Raw genomic sequence first — 25,267 nt, 5'->3', positions numbered from 1 at the left:
GTCTTTGAGGGCTATTTATAATTCTAACAAATGCACTGGATGACCGATCAAAGGTACACTGTGATACGGAGAACATCTTTGAGTTTTAGTTTGGAGATAAACACATCAGTCAGAGAGAGAAGAAAGTCCTGGATTTAGTATTTGTCCTTGCTGTTCAGAAAATCCACTGATGCTGAGATACATCATGTCATCCATCATGAATAAATCATTTCTAATACGGTGCCACTAAGCATATTTGCACTATTAAACATTATTTCATTTTATGGAGGAGAGGGAGAACATGAATCCTCTGAATAATGATGAAGGTTAATGGCAGCAGCTATTCTCTTATTTAGCCTTAATTCTGTGTCATATGCCCTTGTTAGTTTTCATATTTAGTCGTTCTCATCTACTTTTTTATTTAGTCACATTGAAGTCAACTGATAGTCTGAAAGGACAAATGTCAATTATTTCAGTAAAAATCATTAAATTTGATCTTGATTTGTTTCCTCTTCAGGTTTTTCAGGTAACTGATTGATGCAGATTTTTGTCTTATGTCTTCCTCTAGTTTTTGGCAAATCGATTAGTGGTCGTTTTAGTTTTTAAAAAGGTGTTGGCATTTTTCCTGATATTTCAAATTTTGGCCAACTTAATTCCCAATATTTGTGATGGTAAAGGCAAAGCTACTTCTGGGTTGTTGTTTTTGAATGGGTGCTGCAAAGATAAGAGTTCGTCTTTATAAAACAAAAATTAAGAAATATCCTATTATTTATGATAACGTATCATTTTACAGTTTTAAATCTGCAACAACCACCTCTAATAAAGACACAGACAAGTAAAACATAACCACACTGGCAAAAACTACACACATAAAAGTTTCAGATGCATCCATCAGGTAGATTAACATAATTAAAGCTCCATATTCTTAGAGGAAATACTATCTAGTCTAGTGGAAGTGCTCATTCTTTTTTCCTCCTACATCCAATTATCAAGATCATATTCACTATTATTGTTCTTAGTATTAATAGTAGTAATAACAGTTAATGTGGCACTAAGAGCTTTAATAATGATAATTCATTAGTAAAAGTAATATTCATTTTATTTTCATCCCCAAATGACTCTATGCTTCTACATCTGCTTGGCTATATTGACTTTAAGTGTGTGTGTGTGTGTGTGTGTGTGTGTGTGTGTGTGTGTGTGTGTGTGTGAGTGACAGGCTGCTGCGATGCCCATCTGAGTTGCACAATAGAGCTCTGTCCCTTTGGGAGTGTTAAAACCGTGTGGGAGGGTGTGTGTTTCTGTGTGTGTGTGTGCGTGTGCATGCGTGTGTTTGTGTGCATGCCATCTGTCTCCCAGCTTTTGACCTTTCTCAGTGATACACCTGTGACACGGTTGCCAAGACCCTCAATTCAGTGACAAACCGGGGGATGCACGCGGGCAACATGGATCACCTGGATACTGTGACACGAGGGCAGCGGAACACTTGTGTCTCTGCTTTGGACTTCAGCGAAAGCGTGTAGATCCGACCACATACAACTGTATTTTATTAAGTTTGCATATTCAACATTTTGTCATGGGGTCAAGAGTTTGGAATGTTATGGTTAATTTTTGGAGTTGCTAAAATATTTTCCTATTGCATGAGAGAGGAACAAAATAAGTCTAAGCTGAGTGGAGTTTGGAGGAATCACCATAAGTTAGCCAGAGCTGACTGATACACAAATAAAAAAAATCAAAAATGTTCCAACTGATATTTGGATTTTACTAAACAGATTGAGTGTGATACGACTCTTGATTTTAATGCAAGTTTTTATTTTTGCATTTCCTTTTGTCTTGATAAATTTGGCACTTTCATAAAGTCGTAATTTGAATCGCGTATTATCGTTGAACCACTTAATATTTTATCTTCTGAACTGTTTTAATGCTGGATTTTGAGTACTGTTATCATTTTTCACCTTAACTTAGGTGAAAAGTTGGTTAAGTTGTAGGTTGTAATAAAAATAACAATGATGATAACAATAGATGCAGAGAAAGTCATTACGCTTCCAAAAGGTACAATGAAGAATCCAGAACTTTGATGGAAAAAATGTGTTTAACGAACATAACGTCAAATCTGTCTGCAGCAAGACATGAAATCTGTGGCATAAACCTTCCAACTGTTAGCAACATTAGCGACCGTCCTTCCATAGTTGTACATTTGACTGCTGTACCTGTCAGGACCTACTACAGCAAGTATACTGCTGGTGCTGGAAGGGCAAAGGGGGGAGGAGCGGCTGACAAGAGCTCTGCCCTGCTAGTTGTAAACAATCCTGCAATCTCACTTTCATCCCTCCCAGACAACATTCTGTCAATAGATCTTTATCCTGTATCAAAAACACTGCAGCCTGGCTGCTAACAGACCGTGCTGCCATTTTCTTCACTGCTCACATCCTCTTTTCGGACCCAAAAACCGCTGAATCCTTCTTCTCTGGATCTTGGCACTGGAGCAATACAGTCGCCAGATTAATGACCACAGTGTCCAAGTTTAACTTCATTCACATTTTCAGATAGCAGCTGTGTCCGCTCATTTAAACGCTGCAGCTGTATGAACCTCTTCCAATCTTGTCCACGGGCAAATTAAGATTTTGCTAATTGATAACATCCCTCACATCCTCGCCTGCTTGTCCTGCCTTAATTTCATGAAGCAGCATAACTCTAACACCGTAGGTTATCAGACCCATCATTTCCCAGAACTTTCAGACTGTTAGAAATGATGATTACATAACAATGAAATATGAAAACTGCCTCCTTTCATTCTAACTTTTAATCTGTTTCTTTCAGTTTCTGTGATACATGCTGCTTAAAGCACAAGCTTAAGAATACACTAGAAAAATGGTCAATGTGTGCAGAATCCTTTTTTTGTCCAAAAAAACCCCAAAAAACGGCCTTTGTAACACCACTTTTAAAACGGGCTACAACTCCATCACACCCATATTCAGATAGCTTTTAGCTGCTGGAGAAAAGATACATAATATGCAAATGATACCCTTGATGACCGTGCATCAGCTCATTCCAGATTAGCAGCATTTTGAGGGAGTGGAAGTGATAGCAGGGGCTTGGTGTCAGTCTAGGTCACCAGGTAAAAGCTAACCTGGATGACACACACACAGGAACAAAGAAACTCGACCTCCTCCTGTATTCTGGTAGAAAGGGAAAGCAGATCACTTGGCTTGAGTTGAGTTGTAAAAAGAAGAATGATAGAAAAGGGACAATACACCAGCAGCATCAAAGGCCATGTCTACTACTCAAGTCAACTATATTACTAGAAGAAACTAGTGAAGAAATCCCCGTCCATCAGAAGAGTCCACTTATCTCTTTGACGGGTGGCTGAGCCTGTATGAAACTGCACACGGCCACAGAGAATTGCCGTAAACCGAGAGTGATGTGGCCTATTAATCTACACCATGGATTTATTTAGTAATTTTATCGAAACAATGCTTCGGCCGACATCTTCTTGTTTCTATTAAAAACAACAGCGCCTATCCGTCATTACAACCCACACTGTGGTCGAAGGTGGAATTGATTGCATAAACGTGATGTCTGCATTTTTCACAGCGGTTATGAATACATGTTGTTGTCACATAGCAACCACAAGGTCAGAAGCTGCGATTGACATCACATGAGGGCTAACCACGGCAATATTTTTTATCAGAAAGGAACATTTAAAAAAGTCACACATTGATACAGACTTACATTTTCTTCAGATCTTATTAATTCACTCCTTCTGGTAAATTTAATATCCTCAAGTATTCATTTTTGATGTCATCACTCAGAGCTTTTAATTCTTTGCACATTTGTTTTGCTGTAATTTTACTTGGATGCAATACAACACGTTAACTCTTCCATCACAAACATACCAAAAGGTTAGGACGGCCAATTTTTGTTTGAGGCTTTGAATTAAGAACTCCAAAGCCACCTACAATCACTCACAATACAGCGCCACAACTCTAACTGTAACACTGTTTATCTGTATTTTTGCTCATCCACGCCTCTATAAACGTCTGCGGTCTCTCAGTCTCAACTAGCACATTTCCTCGACTCTGCATTTCCTTGTGTTGCACCCATCCCTGGGTATGGACGAGTTCATATGGATTTCATGAAAATTGACACACACGCACCTCAACTTTCGCGACCCTTTCACTCTTTATCTAGTGACATCATCGGAGCGAAATGTCATTTCAGGCAATTCTTTTGGAACAGGACCCTTGACGTGCACAACTAATGACATCCCATCAGTGTTGTCTCTGATTATACTAATTGTTGACCTAAATCATCATAATAATCCACTTAACTTCTACATAACCTGATTTGATCTAATTTTCTTGTATTGCACCATGAATGATTATATGAATTTAAGCTTGTATTTTATGTCTGCATCTACGGGTGTTCCAAAAGTAACTTTATGCACATCAGACAATATTTCTATCCAAGATAGATCTTCGTCGGGGCGATATTGACTCATCGCTTCCTGATGTCCCTCAATTGGACCTGACAGGTTGTTTTGTTTTTCCTGAGTTGAATAAAATGGAAACACGTGAATCTATAGCTAATATATCTGATATGCCTAATATCCTTAGAGATGATGGATATGCAGGTGACTTCTAATAATTGCTGTTTTCCTTGTGCGTATACGTGTGTGTTTTTGTATGCTGTGCTTGTATTTTGTGTACACGTCGGCGATAGCGGCCAGCACCTGCATTCATTCGCATCGTGACATCAGCAGGTGATGAGTCCGCATATGGAGACACTGAAAGAGAGCAACATGTCGATTGATTTGTGAAATTAAAAGGATTTGACTTAACACTTCTCAGACATATTAAAAAAAAATCAAATACGGTGCATCCCGACCTCACATAAGATGTAGCCAGTGGGACACAGGCTACTGGTTGACTGACACCTTTAATATTAATGGTGCCATCCTGTTTTTTTTTTTTACAAACAGATGTGACCATATTTGGACGAAAGGAGGGGCAGTTGCTGAGGAGAAGTGGTTGAGGGTGACACACCGACAGCTCACCAAGTAGCCAGGTCCTACACCACACCCTGATGTATCATCTATTTCCTTTAGATATTTTTTTAATGTATGCAATGAGCATCACGCTGCATTGAAGACAACTAGCAACTGATACATAAACTCCTTTAGGGAAATCTTTAATCAGGTAACAAATCAACTGAGAATTTGGGTAAATTTCTTAGACTCCTAAACATTCAAAATGAACCTTATCCACTTTTCAGGCTAGGAGGCTACCTCCACTTCTTTGACGGTCTAATATGCTACAGCCTCAGAGAGCAACCGAGCGGGGCTGTAAACGCAGGCTTCACAGCTGACCTCATCGTTCTGTCGATTTGAACGCCTTCACCGAAACAATAGCCCTGGAACTGGATCAATTTAGAAAAAAATTTAAAAATCTGAGAAAAACTTGGGAAAGTTTACTTAAACAGAAACTCACATTGACTACAAATCATTGGAAGGCAAGTCTTTTGTCTAATTTGTCAGTGAAACCACCCTCCTACTCTGCATTGATGACTCATGACAACTCACTCAACTACAGATGACTCAAACTTGACAACTTGTGATGCAACTCGGAACGACAGGGACTTTTAATACTGCACACTTAGGACTTCATCCTTTGATTCCTAGGCTGCATCACTGTTTATGATCCCTTCAATTTATATACAACCGATCATATCCCTGTGAATCCCAATATATCCTCCTAAATGTTGTTGCTCATACACAGACTAAAGATTCGGAGGAGATTGGACAACCCCGGCTGTTGCTGTTCCTCTAGCCAGACCAAAATAGAAGCGGCGATGCAAGCCAAAAACAACCTTGTATTTTTGTTCGACAATTGGCCTTTTCAGAAAAGAATTATTTTAGCCGCATCTCAACAGCCTTCTCTTTTACCTGATACACAATGTCAACAGCCCAGTATCTATAAAAATAGTGCAGCTTTTTTTTTCCTCCCTCAACCCATCAAGTTATGGGCCTTTTTTTTTTATTTCAGACTGCGAGCAGCCTTTGTGATTCACATCAGGGTAAAAGCATCTACTGAATAAATGTGCACGGATGGCAGGATAAAGGGAGGCACACAAAGATGGAGAGGGAGGGCATTTGTGGTCAATTTGAGGAGAAGTGCTGCCCTGTAGACAAACTGTAAGCTGTGCATTTGTGTCAGCACTCAGGTTTGCGCTTTGTTTGTGTACATGTTGGGTGCATATCAGGGTGTGTGTTTGTGCATACGCTCCCCTGGCATCGGGGCGTTAGGCATTAAGGGTTGTGTAAGTGTATGCGTTGGCCAGGCGAAGCCAGTGACTCAGAGCGGTAGCTGTAGCTGGCTTACTTTCGGGTCAGTTAGCAGCAGCAAGTGTGTCTGAGGAGGCATGTTATAAAATGTGTTAGTCTGCAGGAGTCTCACTACGCTACAGGAGGAGGACGGCGTGGCTAACAGCTAACTAGGACAGCAAAGGGTCATTTCACATGAGTAATGACATTTCAGGATTGGACCGATAATGTAAAACCTAATTCAACACATTTGACGGCAGCAGCTTTGGCTCAATAATCATATTAACTCTGGAAGTTGAGTTGACTTCAGGTTTTGGCTTTTGACTCCGCACTCAAGCTGCAAACAGCTGGAGAAATGTTTACGGCATGTCTGCAGCATACCGATGAGCCAGGAGACACCCTCTTGTTTAATTATTCCATCCCACATCAACCCCCTCCCCTCCTCTTCCTCCTCCATCACTCTTCCTCCTCCCCCCTCTCTTGCTACTGTTCTCCCTTTCCTCCCACTCTCTCTGCTGTGTGTGCGCTTCACTTCTTTACGCTTCATAAAATCCAGACGGGACCCTTACATACGTCCCGCCCTCGTGCGTGTCAATCAAGCTCATTTGCCTCATAGCAACACGATATCAGTGGTAGCCTGGCCCCTCCTCCAACGCTTTTACCCATCTCCTTATAGGGTAACATGCCTGTTTGTCAAACAAGCCCCTCCCAATCCACCCCCATCGATTTCCTTGTATGGGCTGGTGTTTGTTTCCCCTTCCTCACACACCATTCCTCTTCCACATATATGTTCGCAGGGATACACAAAACACACACACACACACACACACACACACACACACACACACACACACACACACACACACAACTGCTGATTTTAACTGTCATCTCCCCTCTGGCTGTATCAATGGTCCGTTCTGCTCCACTGCAGCATTTTATGAAAGGTAAACACCCCCAACACAAAAAGATGATGACATAATTTGTCTCCATTTATGTATCATTAAAACCCACACGCTAACACAACACAAACATATGCAGGTGAACACACATTGTCTACACTATACGTATTTACACAACATGGACACGCCTCTTTTAATACATTACAACCATGAAACGAGTTAGTCTTGTTTAGGTAGGGTTCTGGGACAATAAAGCTCTCAGCTGCTTGTCCAGTGTGGTTTACAAATGTACACAAACCAGCGACAGGACAGTGTTGTCACTGTCAACCGCACCAAACAAAAAGTCAGAGAGGGCAACCCCTATCCATTTCAAAGGCAGATCCTTTTGAAAGCCACACAGATGCCTCACAGCGAGTGCTTTTAGAGCCATTAGAGATGCAAATAGCTGCTAAAGAGGCGTTACTGTTACGGCAGCTCACAGTTTGAGCAATTTCATAACTACATCTTTTTTTTAAGACTCCAAAAAAGGTGCTTATCTCATACGGCTTTCCCATTTTTTCCCCACGCCTCGAACCATCTAGCAATCTGTACAAAATGAATGACTCATCCAGGTTGCCATGGCAACACGGCTCATTGGGATCATTTAAAGACCATTATTGCTAACGCAGCAAAGAATCAATAATAAGATTTGGAGGGGTGAGAGGTGGAGGAGGTTGAGTGACCCGTTTACAGTCTGTGCATGCGTGGCAGTGTGTTTGCAGCAGGTAGGCGTCTCTCCCTCGCCTAAAGGCACACACTTTAGGTGGGGCTTGGGAAAATATTTCAGTCTTTTGCACCCAATCTCCTACTTACACTCTTTCTTCGAGCCAAAAACATTAGCATAAAGTTACACTGTAGAAGGGCTAATAAATTACCCACACCACAGGGCAATACTTGTGTGCGTGCGCGCGCACACACACACACACACACACACACACACACACACACACACACACACACAAAACTGCAGTGTCAGCTTAACAGTGAGAAATTGCCTCACTGAGCAAACTAGCTCTCTCCAGTTGACCTACAATATTCTGTCATCAGTGTACCGGAGTATCCGTCTCTGCTTAATGTCAGCGTCCTCATCCAGCAGGGCTTCCCTGGTAACTGACGAGGGTGTCCCGTCACCTTTAAAATCAATTTCCATTCTCCGGCTCCTATTCTCTCTCTCTTTTCAAACCCATCCCCCTCTTCCAGGGCTCTTAAAGAAAAACATTGAGATAACAGCTGCCAGGGCCCCGGGGAGAGCAAGAGGAGGGAGAAAAGAGGTCAAACAGTAAAGAGAGCAGGAATCCAAGGTACAGCTGAAAGAGAAGCACACACGCGATCAAAGACATACACACATACACGCACTCTCTCTCTCTCTCTCTCTCTCAGCCTGACTCACTCCAAACCAAATGTAATGATATGAACGCGACACCTCATGCACCAACTTTGCAGCCCACTGTGTGCTTGAGCTTATGTGTGTTTGCGAAATGTGTGACACAGACATTACAGTGAGGAGGTGTTGTTAGCTGAAGATGCAGAAGGGAGGAAGAGAGAGCGAGAGAGAACAAAAAAAATGACAGAGGCAACTGTTCTGTGGACACCTGTCCCTTTTGCTCACAGGCCTGAGTGATGTACAGAGACAGCTGCAGGGGCAATAAAGAAGAAAGACTTTTTACTTGCCCCGCTCCTCCCTTTATTACGGTTTCCACTCTTTCACCCCGGCATATTGAAGAAGGTGGTCGCTGAGCTGCAGCATCCAGCTGTACAGAGTAGCATGCTGCACTGTATGATCACATAGATTCTTCTGAGCATACATAATACATGGCAGAGCACGGTTTCTGGCAGTAACAGCTCTGATGTTCAGATTGCGAGCGCTTCTAGCTCTGGGCAGGAGAACAGATGCCACAACAACAGCGTACCATACAGCTACTCGTGTCATTTCACCATAGCGAATCGGAGCGATACAATCTCCAGTCCGTATCTCGCTGTCATCTACTCCTGCTACATAAGTTTCTATGTTTATATCCCTCGTAGCAACCGCTGAGTCCCAATCTGAAATGCCCTGACTGGACAAGTCTAGTAAAAGGGGTCAAGTAGAGTCCTCATCTGTTAGTAATTAACATTTCATGCTCAATGACTGTCCTGCCATCTCGGATGCAGTTTTATGTACAGTGGTGCCTGAGCCTCTGTGAGGAGATGCATCAGACGCGTACATGGCGGAGGATATGAAAAGATATCAAGATAAACACTCACCGACAACACGGAAGGATAGTACAGTCCCATCATCGTATTCTGTGCAACAACAAACTGTCGTCTCTCCTCTCTCTCACTCCTTTCCTCTTCTCACGCTGCCTCGCTCTCCCTCTCCGAGCCTGTGTCACCTCACCAGCTCGGTCTCTCTTGTCTGTCTCGCAGATTCAAAATCTCCCTCTCTCTGCCCCCGCTCGCTCTGTCTGCCCCACCACCACCCCCCTCCCTCCCTCCCTCCCTCCCTGCCTCCCTCCCTGCCTCCTCCTCTGCTGGCCTCTGTCCCTGTCACTCTCCCTCGCTTGCTTGCTTGCTTTCTTTTCTTTCCCCTTCTCTCTCTCGCTCTCTCTATCTCCCACTCACTCTTTTCTATCCCTCTCCCACTTACTCCTTCCTTTCCCTCTACCCCCAGCCGTCTGTTTTGCTGCTGTGCCCTTGCCTGCTCATCTCTTCTCCAGTCCTCCTCCTCCTCCTCTCTCACCCAGATAGCCTGACGCCTCCCCTCTCCTACTGCTCTGCCTGTCACACCTGCAAACTTTCCCCTCCCCTCGCTCATGTCGCAGTCGCGCGCGCTCTCTCTCTCTCTCTCTCTCTCTCTCCCTCTCTGTTCTCTTTCTCCATGTAGGTGAGTTAACTGGGGCTGCTGGCACCACTGGGAAAGGAATGAAGACCTTCCTTCCCTCTCCCTCTCTACCTCTCACTCTCTCAAGCCCCTTTCAGACATGCAGAACCCTTACGTAAATGTGCTGCCAATTTAAAATGCTGGCTTACTCTTTGAAGAAATGCACAAGTCACTCTTACATAAAAGCCATGACTGCAATTATACTTGGTGGAATCTGGTGACATTACTCAACATTTGTGAAATGAAAAGTTTTCATTGAGGACTAGAAACGGTATCGACCACGAGGGGCAGCAAACTATTACGTTTGAAACGAATATCAGAACAAGTCACGTACGGCAAAGCTAAACCAACCGTGGGCAGAAAGGATTCATCACATCTCACCGTTTCCAAAAGACTGAAGAAGACAGTTGTCATCCAACACACTGAACTCATGACGCAATGTTATCTCTGCACTGTGTAAGAGGAACATGCATGCACCACTGCCTGTCAAGTCCTTGTGTTTGGCAACTCAATCTGAATTCTGCGTAGGAAGTACGGAAGAAACCACCATCAACAATTTCCCGCAAGGGATTAATAAAGGATTTCTGATTCCGATTTCTGATTCTACTAAGCCTATTAATTCCTGAATGTAAATATGTTTATTGAATATTGCTGAAAATATAACAGCAATATCTACCAGACCGGGAGCAAGACGAAACTTGTTCTATACTAACGTCATCCAATATGTGATCAAACCATATCTTGTTGCACCAAGGACCCATGGAGAGAGACCTGGGTACAGGAAGAGCATTTTCCCTTTGACTTACACTGCAAAAGAAGCATCTGTAAAACAGTGGAATTTTGTTTTTTTTTAGCTTCATAACTCCTGCAAATTGACCATCATGGTTCGAACCCTTTCTCCCAATAAAATTTCAGAGCTGTAAAATTAAATAATTTTATCCTCATTAAAGATAATGGAGGGTTTCAAATGTAAAATTACAAGTCTTGGCATTCTGTGTCTATTCCTCTATTTGGCCCTTGCGCTAAAGCAGCAGTATTTTATTTTCTATTTTTAAAACGCATCATTAGCAGGAATGCTACTTTTTCCCACATCATTATTCTCTTTTTCATTTAAAAAAGATATGCATTAAATTGATTTGCAATTTTATGAAATGAAAAGTAAATTTTTTTAAGAAGCGTTTAGGAGGTCAGAACACTGGACTGCTCAACAAAAGTCATTAAATTCAACTTTTATTCTTCCAGATCAGTGACTGAAAATAAATCACTTATCATCAGTAATAGTCAAATGAAATGAATCAACACACGCAAGAACGTGAAAAAAGCATCCCTTATTTTGAGAGTCTTAAGCAGATGGAAAGAAAAAGAAGTTCAAACACGAAGTCGTCTGAATTACAGCATTTTTACTGTTGTGAAGATTCTTCTCATTAATTCTCCTGAGGTGTGTTTTTATGCATTTCCCCAGTGATGTTGGGCAGAAAAAGAGAAAAATATGTATGAGAGAGATGGATGAGAGTTGACACGTAGTATTAAGTAGTTCCACATTCTAACGACTTCACAAGAACACTGATGGGAAACTCTAATTGCAGTTCAGTGATTGCAGTTGTACAAGCTTTTGCAGTTTTGCACCATCATTCTAGCTCCTGCACGTAGGATTGCAGGCCGTTCGAGTAACTGAGAACTACGTTTGAAAGCCTAAACTGTCGTTACTTTTACATGAAGCCAGCAAAGTCACAGATCCCATGTCTGCAAAAGGCTTATCTCCCCTCACACATGAGGCTTCTGCTGCTCTCCAGGCACTTCCTTTCAGGAGCCTTTGATCGCATCATTCTCACACTGCTGCCGACAGTTTAGCACCTCCGTGTTGTGGGAACCTCCATCTCACAGCATTGTTTTCTCCCTCTCAGCCTTTTGTCCTGATCAGAGGCCAGTTCACACCTCCGAGTCCCTCAAGTAGTCCCTCTATATCCCAGTGGCTCACAGAAGGTAACACTTTCTCTTTTATGATTATTCTAGGAACGTTATCTTTAGGAAGGAAATGTTAAACTGTATCATCTATGAGGAGAAATGAAAACCAGCTAATTGGCTTCCAGGCTTCTGAAATATCCACTAAACAGCCTGGGAAAGATCTCTCGCATACTGAAGCAAATAAGAGTGTACGAGCAACGGCTTAAAACAGATCCAGAGCCGATAAGCAGCCAGAGGTTGCTGGGCATCGCAGAGCAGCAGAGATGAGGGGATTATGGGCCGAGCGTGAGAGGATGAGTGGATGAATGGAGGATGATCTAAGGATTAACCACATAAACTGAACAGTCTAATAACACAATCAGTAGGCTAATACAAACACGGGTAAACAAGTTGTAGCTTTACACACACACACACACACACACACACACACACACACACACACACACACACACACACACACACACACACACACACACAAAAACACACACACACTAATTACGGGTGTGTTGTTTGTGGACATAAAAGCAACAATTATTTGCATGATTTATTGCATTTAAAGTAAAGTATGGATAGATAATATGAATTCCACGTTTCAGATAATGTACAATTACGAGCTGTTAGGAGCTGCGTGGAAGCAGGCGGTGGGTGAAAGGTGAGATGAACTATAAGCTACACCCCCACCTTGTGGTCTTCTTAAAGCTACCCGAGGACTGCAACCAGACAGGAAAAACATATATTGATTAATAAGACTGTATATGGTAAAACAATGACTTACCTGACTATGAGATGGGTAACCATGGTAACCAAGGGTCAACGGATCATTGTTCTGAAAGAGGTGAGAGCAGATAGTTTGAGACACGCTCATTAAGACTTTCATGAAGATTTGTCTTTTTCTCCATTCAGTCATAACTCAATAAATGTTCTCAGTATCAGTAGGAGCAGAGGCACACACGTCCCGGCTCCAAAGACTCCCTCCTCTATTGTTCTTCCAACAAGCGCATCTCTTGCGCGCGTGTAAAAACATGATAACGGGGGCGAGCGAGCAGGACGGAGGAGCCTCACTGTGGCTCTTAAATCAGAAAAAGGTAAGAAGTGTCAGCGAGCTTGAAGCTGTTTGGTGTGTAATGGAATCAAGAAGCCTGATCTCAGCACACTCCTGTCAATGATCTGACTGCCAGAAAGGCTGCACTATTAACTGAAATGAAATCAATAGCGCAATATAGCCTACCGCAATTTTCAAGTCACTGGCAGTTGCAATACTAGTTTAATAATGTGTTTAAGATAAATATTGTTGTGCTGCAGAGATGTCCTGCCTGTACTTCTTTCTCTCCAAACTCATGAAAACATCTTTGTTTGATAGGAATTCCAACAACAACAAAAACACACCAGTCATTTTGTAGATTTTCAATTAAAATGAGAATAATGGATGTAATCACAGTCACATATAAGAATAAAATTTACTGTATACAGACTACAGATGGAAATTGGCTATCTGTTTAATCCACCATTATATATGTCTTACATACAATTTATCTACAACTACACACTGGCCTTTTCTAACTTACATTGACAAAACTACTGGATTATTCTGCCATTTTATTTCTGTTTTTCCGTCCGATTCTTTATTGGTCCGCTTATGAATTCATGTTAATAGGGAAAATTCCTTTAGCACAGGTCAATAAATTTATGATAAAAAGAAATGAAATGCACTTAATAAAAAACAAGCTTCTGGTAATGCTGTGAAATACTCAGTGTGTGTGTTTGTGTGTGTGTGTTTGTGTATCTCCATGGGGGATGGTGGGGGCAGTCTTAGAACTGTTATTGATTTGTGATCTATTTTCTGTATGGGAAAAAAAAGTATTAGCAGTGCCGAGGGAATATGTTGATAAGCCTGCCACTGCAGCGTTCATGTGATTTTTAACAAAAAAATATGAATGTTGGTTTTGCGGAGGCGCAGCTGGGTTAGGAAGCACTGACACTCCTTTGAAGACTGACGAATACAAAATATTCTCGTAATTGAAGTCCACGTGTAAAAAAAGAGGTCTTTATTTCACTGCTGTTGTTTCTACTCTTTTTAAAACTCATTTTACAGAAATAACCAGAACTCTTGTCATCTTTCTTTTTGTGTGAAATTAAAAACGCATTCACTGTCTCCTCCTCTCGTTTTCCTAACATGGCAGATGCGGGAGTTTGACGTCATTATTTTTCTGAGCACAATTGTCGAAAAAAACAAACAAACACTGGCTTTGATGAAAGAAATTCATTTACAAAAAAAAAAACAAAAACAAGAGGGATGCATTCCGGACTATCTGGAAATGCTTCTGGATTCCCGTCCCCTCGTGTAAAGAACAGACAGATACATCAATTATCTGCCGTGTAATTACGGTATAACAAAAAGACCCGGAAAAAAAATCTGTTTGTTTGGAGCCGAATATCAAACAGAAATTACGTCATTCCTCCCTAAAATAGTTTGTACTCACTTTAGTCGTACTCATAACACTGTGTTCCGGCTTTTATGCTAATGTATTCCATTAAAAAGGAGCTTTTCACAGCCATTACAACAAGCTTTGAAGGGGGAAAAACAGATTTGCCTGTCTCTAGCTTCATATCACTTGATGAGAAAACAACGTCGCTCCTCCTCTCTTCCTCTCTCTCTGTCCTTTCCCAATGATCTTCCTTTCATCTGGAACCAATGTCCCTCGTCTGCTCTGTCCCCACAGGGAACTCTGCTCTGCGCGCGTCACAGCTTGACTTCGCCTGATTAATACTGTAGCCATCTAACGCTGAACCCCGTGGGGCCATTTCACTAAAACTAAGCATGACTTTCCCAATGCGAGAGCCCAGGCCAGAGGGAGCAGGAAGTGTCTTCGTGATAGAGTCAATCTCAAAGCCAAAAATGTACTTAGTGAACTGGCTTTGGGAGGTAGAAGCTCTAAATAATGAATCACCTCTTAGAGGCTTGAATAATATAAATAAAGTATAAACCTTATTTTACAGCAAGGACTCACTAAATGCAAAACACCGACAATATGGAGCACAAGAGAATCCAAATGAAAAACAAATAAAAAGCAGACAAAAAAGAGATTTATGTGCTGGTACACCGTGTCAATGTGATGTAGGAGGATGGATTAAAACACACACACACACACACACACACACACACACACACACACACAGCAAGCATCTGGAATTCAGATGAGACCGAGGGAGCAACCAGAGCTGGAAACACAATAAGAAAAAAAAGAGGAAAAAGAGATGGATGGAGCAAAGACAATGACTCATACATGAGTGGAGTCATGTGCTTAATTTCCTCAAGGAGCTGAGAGGAATGAGAGCGGGGGGGGGGGGGGGGGGGGGCTGCTGCATGGAAGATGAGTGGCAGTCTCACTATCAACTGCACAGCGCACAAAAAACAAAACAAAGAGGTACTGTACTGTAGGGATAAGTCTAATATTCAAGTTTAAATGACCGAAATGGACAGTGAGTATTAGAATATGTTCAATATCAAATGGACATTTGGGTCCTTGCTGAGGTAAAAAGTGCTTGTTTTTACCATGGAAAGCTTGGAAAGGATCCCGGCAGCCACGGACATGTGCTTCACATGTGACTGAAGTCTCACTCAAGAAGAAATCTCACTCTAAAATCTCACGAGAAGTGAGTTGTTGCAGAAAAACAACATCGTCAACATGTGTTTTGGAGAGTTCAGAGAAGAGCGAAGGAAAGAGAGGGCAGACGATCCGAACAATTTGAGGGAGAGAAAAAAAATCAGTGGTTCTCATTTGTGCGTTTGATGTTTGGAATGACATGGTGCAACTCACTTCAACATGCTTTTATAAAATAAAAGTTGTGAGTGATTGTGAAAACATTCTGCCCTGCAGTACATCAGCAGTGACCATTATGGGACAGGGTGGGGACTCAATCACAGTTCTAAGAATAACAGACTGCACCCAAGATGCATTGAAGATGCAATCAAATCCTCGGGGCACCTGGGTAGTGTAGTGTAGTTGGAAACCCAGTGCTTGGCGTGGTCAGCCATTGCTAAAGACACAATGAGCCATGTTTAGGAAGCCAAATGAGGAGTAGTTTATGTCCTTGTCCCCATCTCGAGGGAATCAGGGCCCTTGTTCTGCGAGGAAGGAACAGAAAGGAAGAGCATGAGCCTCCCACAGGTGAAAAGAAGCTGCTGGCGAATCTGCAGCCCTCCCAGATTTTTTTGGGGGGGGGGGGGGGGGGCAATGTGCCCAGGACAGCTTGGAAATAGGGTATAGTTTGGTAGAAAGGGGGAGGAAAAACTAGGAGGCAGCCAGGGCTGGATATAGCCACATGCTTCCAGCAACATGCAGACTGAAAGATCATCTAGTCAACCGATATTCACTTGTGAGTAGATCACTATTGCTTGTTAAAGCCTCGATCACAAGAACACTGCCCCTACCAGTGCCAGCAGGTGTTTGTGTGTGTGTGTGTGTGTGTGTGTGTGTGTGTGATTGTTTTGTGAGTTTTGAGTCTAATTTAGTCACAAGACAGGAGTCTATTCCTATGGTGCCTTGGGACCGTTATTATTCTGAGGAGGAGCAGGAGAAGAAGAGGGACTACATTTCACTGCTCTGACAGTCATCCTACCCAAAACTGCAAAGCAGGCCACTCCATGCACTCGAGAGGATGTGAATCCATTTCATCCACTGAGCACTTATGTGCAAAGCCAGACTAAACCATCTGAAGCTGATTTTTTTCCCCAATAAAGTGAACATTTGTCAAAATTTCCAGAGTCAAACAACAGCTGCTGGATGAAGGTGAAGAGGATCCAGGAAGCTTGTGTTACAGAATTTAATACCTAAATAATCAAACACAACATAACATCATAATGATAATCATCTACATTTGATTTAAAGTGTCAGCCCACTTTGTTTTAGATATGATAGGACTGGACACACCAAACCTGCCCATCATGGTTACTTGATTGAACAGAGTTCAAGAACCTAAAATTGTCCATCAATGCATCTTAAAGCACAATTTGAAATATTACATTCAAAAGTTTGGCTTTGAGATTGACTCTGAAAAAACCTCCCTCGATCTTCCAAAAGAAGTGTCTTTCCATTGGCTTAAGCTGCATTTGCCTTCTCTGTAAATGCGTGAAATCCCAATGAGCTCTGATACAGCGAATCTTTAACTAACATAACTCACTACCTGGATATTGCCAAACTTAACTTCATCTCTGGGCAGCAAACATGGCAGATATTAGCTGGTAAAAAACCTACAACTTGCCCAATGAAAGCAAATTTTCAAGACTTCTCTCTGTTTTTCACTGGTCGATAGCAGGCAGATACAGCCACGCTCGGCGTTTCTGTTTTTTGCATTTCCAAATTTCACTTAAAATCACTGAAACAAGTAAAAACAACCACCATCTACTTGTCCAATTTCCTATCAGCTTTAAGCACTCGTGCATGAATTATTTTGTTTGAAATATCAATTAATTCAGATTATTTTCTTGAATAAGGCCGTATCGGTTGAAGTGCAACGGTTGACGATTATTTTCAACATCTACTAATTGCTCATTATTTTCACTATACGTCACTTGGGCCATAAACTCACATGATCAAATCGCTATCCAAGAGACCAAAACCAAAAAGACATTTTCTGCTATAAATAACAAAAAAAAAGAAAAAAATCCATGGGAGTATCTGGAACCAGGCAGACAATACAACCTCTTTTTTTTTACTTAAAAGAGACTAACGATTAATTATCAAAATAGTTGGCAAATATTCTGTCAATCAACTAAAAGATGAATTGTTGCGGCTCTAAATGGTTTGCCAAGAAAACCTAGAAAACCACCACTTCTAATTTTATGCCTGACAAAGAAATACCATGCGATAATAGCAAACCATCAATTACAATAAAAAGCTGTATTTTCTAAAGCTTTTTTTTTGTGCTAAATCTAAACGTAAAGGTTACCCGAAATGCTGGTATTTTATTATTTCTTTTTAGCAGCACTGGCTCCTTTTTTGCCGTAACACTCAGGTGCTGAGCCTTGCATCTTCACGCTACAAAGGCTTGAATTCATTTGCTGACACTGGAAAAGCTGCAAGATTAACTGATGACTTCACTGCAATTGATATGTGAGGATAACTACACATTAAGCACATAAAATCCCTACTGAGAGCAGAGCCCCTAAACATGCCCGCTTCTCTCTACCGGTCTCACTCAAACATTATTTAGTCACCAGACCTCTGCCGGCAATTTATCACAGAAAAACAGGAGCCCCCCCCCCCCCCCCCCCCCAAAAAAAAAACTGCATAAATATTCTCAACTCACAGCAGGAGTATATTTTTCTTGCTGACGTTTTCATTCCATTTCAGTGCTGCGGCTGAAATGAAAGTACAGAGGGGAGATCCACCTACATTAACGTCCTAGTCAAGTCATTTGTCCTCAGAGCTGTCACCGCAGGCAAGACCTTATTAGGTTAGAGAGCCCCAGTTCCTACGCAGAGTGACAACAAAACACGGGCCGCTCAGCAACGCGCTGGATGGATATCGAAACAGACAACCTCCTCTCAACATTTCACAAAATCTGACTCAGGCTGAAGATGCAGGGTGTTGTTATGAATCCCCTGTTATGGGTGTTATGAAAGCAGGACTTCCCCTGTGCTGCAGTGGAATGTTAAATAGACAGAAAAAAAAAGGAAACTGCAGCTTTATATTCATTTAAAATCCATTCTATTGGATGAGCACACTGTTGGTTGGATCCATACTATTGGATGAGCACACTGTCAGCACCGGGAGGTCGGAGCTTAATTTCTCTGAGCAGCATTGAACATTTGCACTCATACTGTCGAATGCACTCAGCTTTTTTTCCCTCTCTCCTCCTTTCCGCTAGCTTCATTTGCCTGCATTAGCGGCGCATTCAGTCATGTACTGCACGCTGCGTTGATTCATACATGCATAGCTGCTCTGCTCCAACTTAGAAGATTTAACTTGATAGAGCATCGCCACCCACGCAACGCCATGGCATCGTTCCCTACCGGCTAATGAGAAAAGCAGCAGTGGGAACAATCCCATTATTGCAGAGGGGCAAAAAGGATTGCTCTTTACCACAAACACCCCCCTATTGTGTTGGCTTCGCTTACAGGTCAGAGTTCAGCTCCTGCCGTGATGCCTGCAATAAATGATTAGAAGAAGAAGAAAAAAAAGGATGGAAAGCGGGGAGGGAAGGGAGGGGAGGGGGTCAGAGAGCGGCGTGCTTTACAAGAGTATGGTTTGCTGTAATATTTTCCACTCTTCACTCTCCTCTGATGATTAGCTTTACAGACTGTGCATTTTACGACCATTTCTTGGAAAGCTAAGTGCTACGAGTAGGAAAATTGAGCATCACTCAACCCAGTTTGCTTCTAGAATATTAATGGTGTCATCGGGAAAGGCCATTAAAAGAAATACAGCGTACTGGGATTGGATTGTTATTGTGCAAGAGGCCACAGACCACAGAGGAAAATCTGCTGAATTTCTTAAAGGATCGAAGCTCTCTTTATTTTATATTAATATTTATATATATATATATATACACACACACACACACACACACACAAATAAATAAAAGTGATTTGCAAATCATGAATTCTAATCTCCATCGTGTCTGTTTGTGTATATGTATGAGCACATGTGCACAAAATCCTCTCCCTTAGATAAGGATCTCAGGGATCAGTGTGGTTATAATGCCCCCTCCAGTATGAGATGTGATCCCATTAGCTGGAAACAAAGCCTCTTTACTGCCAGTGATAGGGCAAATCTGTTCCTGCACCAACTGAGAAAAAGAGGGAGGGGAGGGGGCGGGGCGGGGAGGGGGGCATCTCTCTCACTCTCATTTCCGGACTGTCCAGCCAGCTCACGTTCAATACATTTTAGAGGCTGAAGCTATCGATTTGTGCCTCTATCCCACACAAACACTCTCTTCCACTCGCATCTGTTTTTTAAGTGCATTAAACCCGTCTGTCAGCACTCACAGGCAGCATGTAAAGCCGGCCATTTAGTTGGGTTTTTTCCCCCCTCCAAACAAGAGACAAACAGGCCACTTCAGCTCCACTGCTGGTGCTATCAATGGCAGGAAAATAGCTTTCTATCTTCCGGAGGAGCACTTCAACCTACGTAATATACCATAATGATGTCCAGAGCACCGCCCTGCTCTCCTGTGATACTCTAGTAAAGAGACATTTGACCAAACAACTGATTTTTGCTGACAATGGCAGAAATGAGGTCGATCACATTTGCTGAACCCAGCTTAAAAAAACAAATGTTGTGCTGCATGAGAATAAGTAGCAGTGCTGCTAAGTGTAGGACTGAGAATCAAGGTAATTAGACTGAGTACATTTACCCCCCAACCCCCCACCCCCATAAAACTAGAGGGCTTGGTTTACCTCCACCCCCTACTTAAAGATTACACAAACAAACATGCACTTCCATTCTAAACCAAATGTCCTCCACACGGTTATTCCAGGTGACACAGGGGGGCTTTGTTGTTTGTTTGTTAGCATAATAAAAGGTCAACTTTGTTTACATTCTGCACCCCCTGCTGGGATTCTGGAAGTTTATGGATGGTCGTTATAAAAAAAAACAAATTATGTTCTTTGGAGTTTGGCAACCATGGGACATCTAAGCTGCATGGTGACAACCCAGTGAACACAAGTGGATTAAGGGTGGGACAAATTGGACTGTAGCAGCTCCAGTTTGAAGCTGGAGTAAGTGATCTGGAGCCCAGCAGCTGTAATGCAACAGCCCACTGACCACCGTGGATTAGCCCCCTTTGCCTTCTGCAATCCCCTCTAATAACTGCAGGAACAGCATGTGGAGTCATTTACAGCTGTGAAATGTGCTGCTGTCTCCTGCAGCGTTTGGAATAGAACGGGCCCATTTGTGGCCCTCTATTTACTGATAGTAAGCAGACTGCAGCTGCATCATCGCTGATGTTTTCTTGGTGTATATATATAAGCATGCATTAAAGTGTATCACCGGATATGTCCGTGTCCCTGTGTTCGTGGGTTCTCCTCTCTCACCTGACCAACCTCGCTGATCCCTCCAGAACCGTCGATCCGGGGACGCTTGCACTCAGCCCCGGCAGAGTCGACCAGAGCAGCCGCTGTTTGTCCATCAGGCTCCGGATCTCCACGCTTCATCCCCCGGACAGCCGCAGTAGCACCACCCGGATTCGGATGCACCCCGGCGAGGGTTTCCAGCTCTCTATCCCGGTCCATGAGTCCGCGGGACACAGGCAGCATAATGGATGCGACGTCGGTCGACATTAACATTTACAAATCTTTCGTGTGTCTCCTATATTACGCTAAACTGAAGGTAAACACCGGTCTCTTTTGCACCTATGTGTTGTTCTTATGATGAGCAGCAGCAGCAGCCTTTAGTGTTTTCGGGCCTTTGTATGAGCCCCTTAAGAGTTGATGGGTCTGGAAATGTTTTAAGCAATTTCATGTAAAAACCGCGCTTCGGTTTTATAAAACAAATAGCTCACAAAGACGGTTTAATCTCCATGTAAGAGCCTACGGTTCACAAATGCCACCCACTGAAATGAAATAGGTTAAAAACAATGTTTGCTGACCGTGTATTTATTGACTGCGGGGCTGCCTTTGAGGCCTATTCAGATCATAACAAACCAATTAAATAAACAGCGTTCACAACAAATGGCTCCTACCACCCTATTTCCATTTGGCTTTCTTTTGCTTTCTTCTAACAGTGAGAGGCGCCTGGTTTCAGGAGCAACACATCCTACCGCAACCTCAAGACGAAAATCCCCTCAACATGTCTTCCCCGTCGCCCTTTTCCTCCCTGTCTCTGAGCCGCAGACTTGTACCACGGAGCAGAGGTTCACTGAAAGTCAATCCTCGTCAGGAGCTCTCTCTTCCCCCCATGTTAGTCCGCAAGTCTGCGTCAGAAGAAAATGCGCTCTCCCTCTCTCTCTCTCCCCCCAAAAAATACAACCAAGCACGGACGGAGGGGCTGCGGTGTTTCCTTCTCCCTCTCTATTATTTTCTTTCTCCGTTTTTTCCCCGGTGTGTTCTTGCAGCGTGAGTGTTACAGAAAGGAAATCGTCCTCCCTCCCTCCCTCCTCCTCCCACATTCCCCTCCTCCTATCTTCCGCTCTCCCTTTGAACGCGGAGCCAGGCAGCCATGCAGCCTGCAGATACACGCAGTGTGCCGCAGTGCTTCCATACATTTTCTGACTGAGTGAGAGGGGTGGGGGTGGGGGGTCTCCTAGGGGTCCGGAGAAACAGCCATGTTGACTCTGTATGTTCATCCCCCGCCCCCCCTCCCTCAAGTTGGACTTTCTATCCCCAATGCTGCGCATCTGAAAACGACCAAGCGCTCTTTTTTTTGGGCTTCATTGTGGTCACATGGCCGACCAGCAGAGGGGTGGGCTTCTAGCAGCAAGTCAAAGATTTCATTCCTAACTCGTTACACAACCGACACACTACAGGCCAAGGTCTTCACACCCGCGTGCGCGCGCGCTCGAGCACGCACACACACTCACACAAGCCCAGCTGTGAGTCATGCAGCGTCGAGCGCCTTATGTTCCTCTGGTATTTTTATTGCTTGGATGACACCCAGTGGTCAAAGGCTACCACGAGAGGCGAAAACTTCAAAGGTAATTTGCTGCTGCAAATTATAGCACGAGCACGAGCCCTCAACAGTCCTGCTCCTGACTAAGGCTGGGAGCTCTTTCTTTCTATTTCTATCTAGTTAAAAAAAAACAACAACAATCCAGGGTGGTGAAGCCTCGCTCTGATTGTCAGCTTCCTTTCACTGCTGGCCTGGAAAGAGGCCTGTGATGATATTTTCAGAGGACCCCCCCCCCCCCCCCACACACACACACACACACACACACACACGCACACACAGTCCCCAGGACAGTTCATGCGCAAATGTGCATGCATGGAAATACTCTGTATTATGCATTATATTATGAAGCAAAGTCCACTGCAGTTTTCACTGTTAACATCTGAAGATGCATCACGTAAAATCCTAAAACTTAACGACCCAGAACACTGGAAAAACCTGCTTTTAACCCCCAAACACTTTTATCATTGTTACTCTTCTAATAAACCTATTATATCATGGCAAATTCATAACAATAATATATTTCCACATGCATTTCCCTACAAAATGGAACAAGCCTCCAGAAGTGAAGAGGACTGTCTTGTAATCAAAGGTTCCACCCACCCACCCCCTAACCCTACAATTTGGCAGCCTCCACCTTGAGTGTGTGTGTGTGTGTGTGTGTGTGTGTGTGTGACTAGATTTGAACATTATCAACCATTTATCCATTCCAGCAAGGCTCTCTATCAACCTCAGCTGGTCAAAGTGGGGCCTTGGGGCCAAATGTGGCCAACCAGATGTAAATACCTCAAGCAAATAATTATACAATTCTTCCATTTAGAGGCCAATTCTGTTCAAATTACGTTGTCATGATACTTTACTGCAGTAACTATTGTATCAGGATACAGCAATCGATCAATATATTGCAAGACAACTATTTTACGATACACGTTAGTATCTGTGTGAGGGAGGAATGATACATTCATTCACTTCATCTTTTTTGCAGGCTTTGACAATTGAACTGAAAGCAAAGTTCACACAGGCAGAGTAAATCACACAGCGAGCCAAACATTTGCTCTTTTAATAAAATATCAATGTTTAGTGCCACTGTGTTAAATTCAGTCACAAAAGGAAGTATGACATTGATTCAGTATTGCAATACTGAGATTTACCACAACTGAATAATATGGGTATTATTAAATAAACTGCTGAAGAACCTACAAGAGGATGTTTTTACTATTTACTAGATGCGACTGTTCAAATTTAGGCCTAAAACGAGTCTTTAATCATCTGAGTTACGGCTCCTCCCAGTTTCACTGACGAGTTAAACGGTCAGATTATTTTTTACAATGACAACTTGTTAAAATCTGACAGCTGGGAATGCACTTATGTGTCAGGAGTTTGGTGGTGAGGCGATCCATGCCATTCCCACGTCTGTATGTTTAATATGAAGCTGCAGCCAACAGCTGGTTGGCTTAGCTTAGCACAGACTGGAATCAAGAGAACAGCTTGCTCTGTGCAAAGATTAGTCACACTAGCAGCACCTCTAAAGCTCACTAATTACCATAATATAATCCTGAGTGTGAAAACAACAAATTGTGGTTTTACTGCGTGTTTACGTGTGGGAATATTTCTTATCGGGGAGCACACCTCTGAGCATGTCTGGAATAGTAAATTGGGACTTTTTCCTTCCCAGAAAATATTCAATTATCTGGTTAAAAATTGAAATACATCAACAGAAGGCTTCAGATTTCATCACAATCAAAATTATTTACCAGCCCTTGATTGGTTAGTAGTTGTGATGTCAGACACGTCTTTAATTCAGACCTAACCTTAACCACGGTGTAAAACTGAAAGTCTTGAAGTTCAAAAATTCAGCCAAAGGTAAAAGGAAAACACATTTATGAGACTTTAATGTCTCCAGTCTACCTGGCAAACACAACCGTGGTGGCAAGACTTCACGAGATTACTACGCCTGGCTGAGATATAGTACCACATATATTATCACCGCATTCACCACAACTGTTCACAGCGACACAGCCCTGAATTATTGACAACAGCCGGTTCAGATCTGGATGGTTCCTCCTTCTCATCCGTGTTCATGAGGGGAAGTGTACAGTGAGTGGAACCAATGGAGGTGTGTGATGTGAGGGAGTTAAAAAGGAGGGATGAAAGAGAGTTCAGTGGTGAAAAATAAAGGCTGCCATGGATATCAAACATCTGGCTATCAGAGCGGGAGCACCTGTGGACCATAACTCACTGCTGTATTTTGGCCGAGAGTCAGTGGGCGGTTTGGCGAGAACAATATTCATCATTTTTAGCTGTACTGTGTTTTCATTTCACAGTCTCTCTCTGATGGTCACTGCTGAATTTGCTTTAAAGGCTGGATTACAACCATCCCAGGTCCTCAAAGGCTCTGGGGTCACTCCACCAAGGAGCCATTAGTTAGCGCTAATTTGATTAATTTACCAGTTAATTGCTTTGGGGAAAGAGGGAATTTGAAGTACTAAAGCGACAAAATCTTTTGACATTTTGAGCTTTTAAAGGTTCTTTATTACTTGACCTTGAGGCTCTGTGCTTAAATTCCTGAATTAACTCATCATTAATCATTTTCCCACAC

General features: G+C 42.7%; 1 protein-coding gene across 2 annotated transcripts in view; it reads right to left on the bottom strand.

Annotated features, from left to right (window-relative positions):
* Positions 1–22,138, bottom strand: part of rbfox2 (RNA binding fox-1 homolog 2) — a 36,940-nt gene extending 14,802 nt beyond the window's left edge. Inside the window, exons 1-2 of one of the 2 annotated variants that reach the window (XM_086211338.1) lie at positions 21,099–22,138; positions 12,837–12,887 (exon numbers count right to left, since the gene is read on the bottom strand). In XM_086211338.1, the coding sequence (XP_086067464.1) occupies positions 12,837–12,887; positions 21,099–21,350 (303 nt within the window). In that variant the 5' untranslated portion in view covers positions 21,351–22,138. Of the gene's footprint in view, positions 1–9,480; positions 9,680–12,836; positions 12,888–21,098 lie in introns of those variants that run through there. The other variant, XM_086211339.1, reaches the window with a different exon arrangement.
* Positions 22,139–25,267: the final 3,129 nt, after the last annotated feature.

This window comes from Aulostomus chinensis, chromosome 8 (assembly GCF_037954235.1).
Source record: "Aulostomus chinensis isolate RoL2024-O1b breed Wild chromosome 8, RoL_Achi_v1.0, whole genome shotgun sequence".
NCBI classification, from domain to species: domain Eukaryota; kingdom Metazoa; phylum Chordata; class Actinopteri; order Syngnathiformes; family Aulostomidae; genus Aulostomus; species Aulostomus chinensis.
Note: the sequence above shows the minus strand (reverse complement) of the source record. Positions and strands in the feature narration are given on the sequence as shown.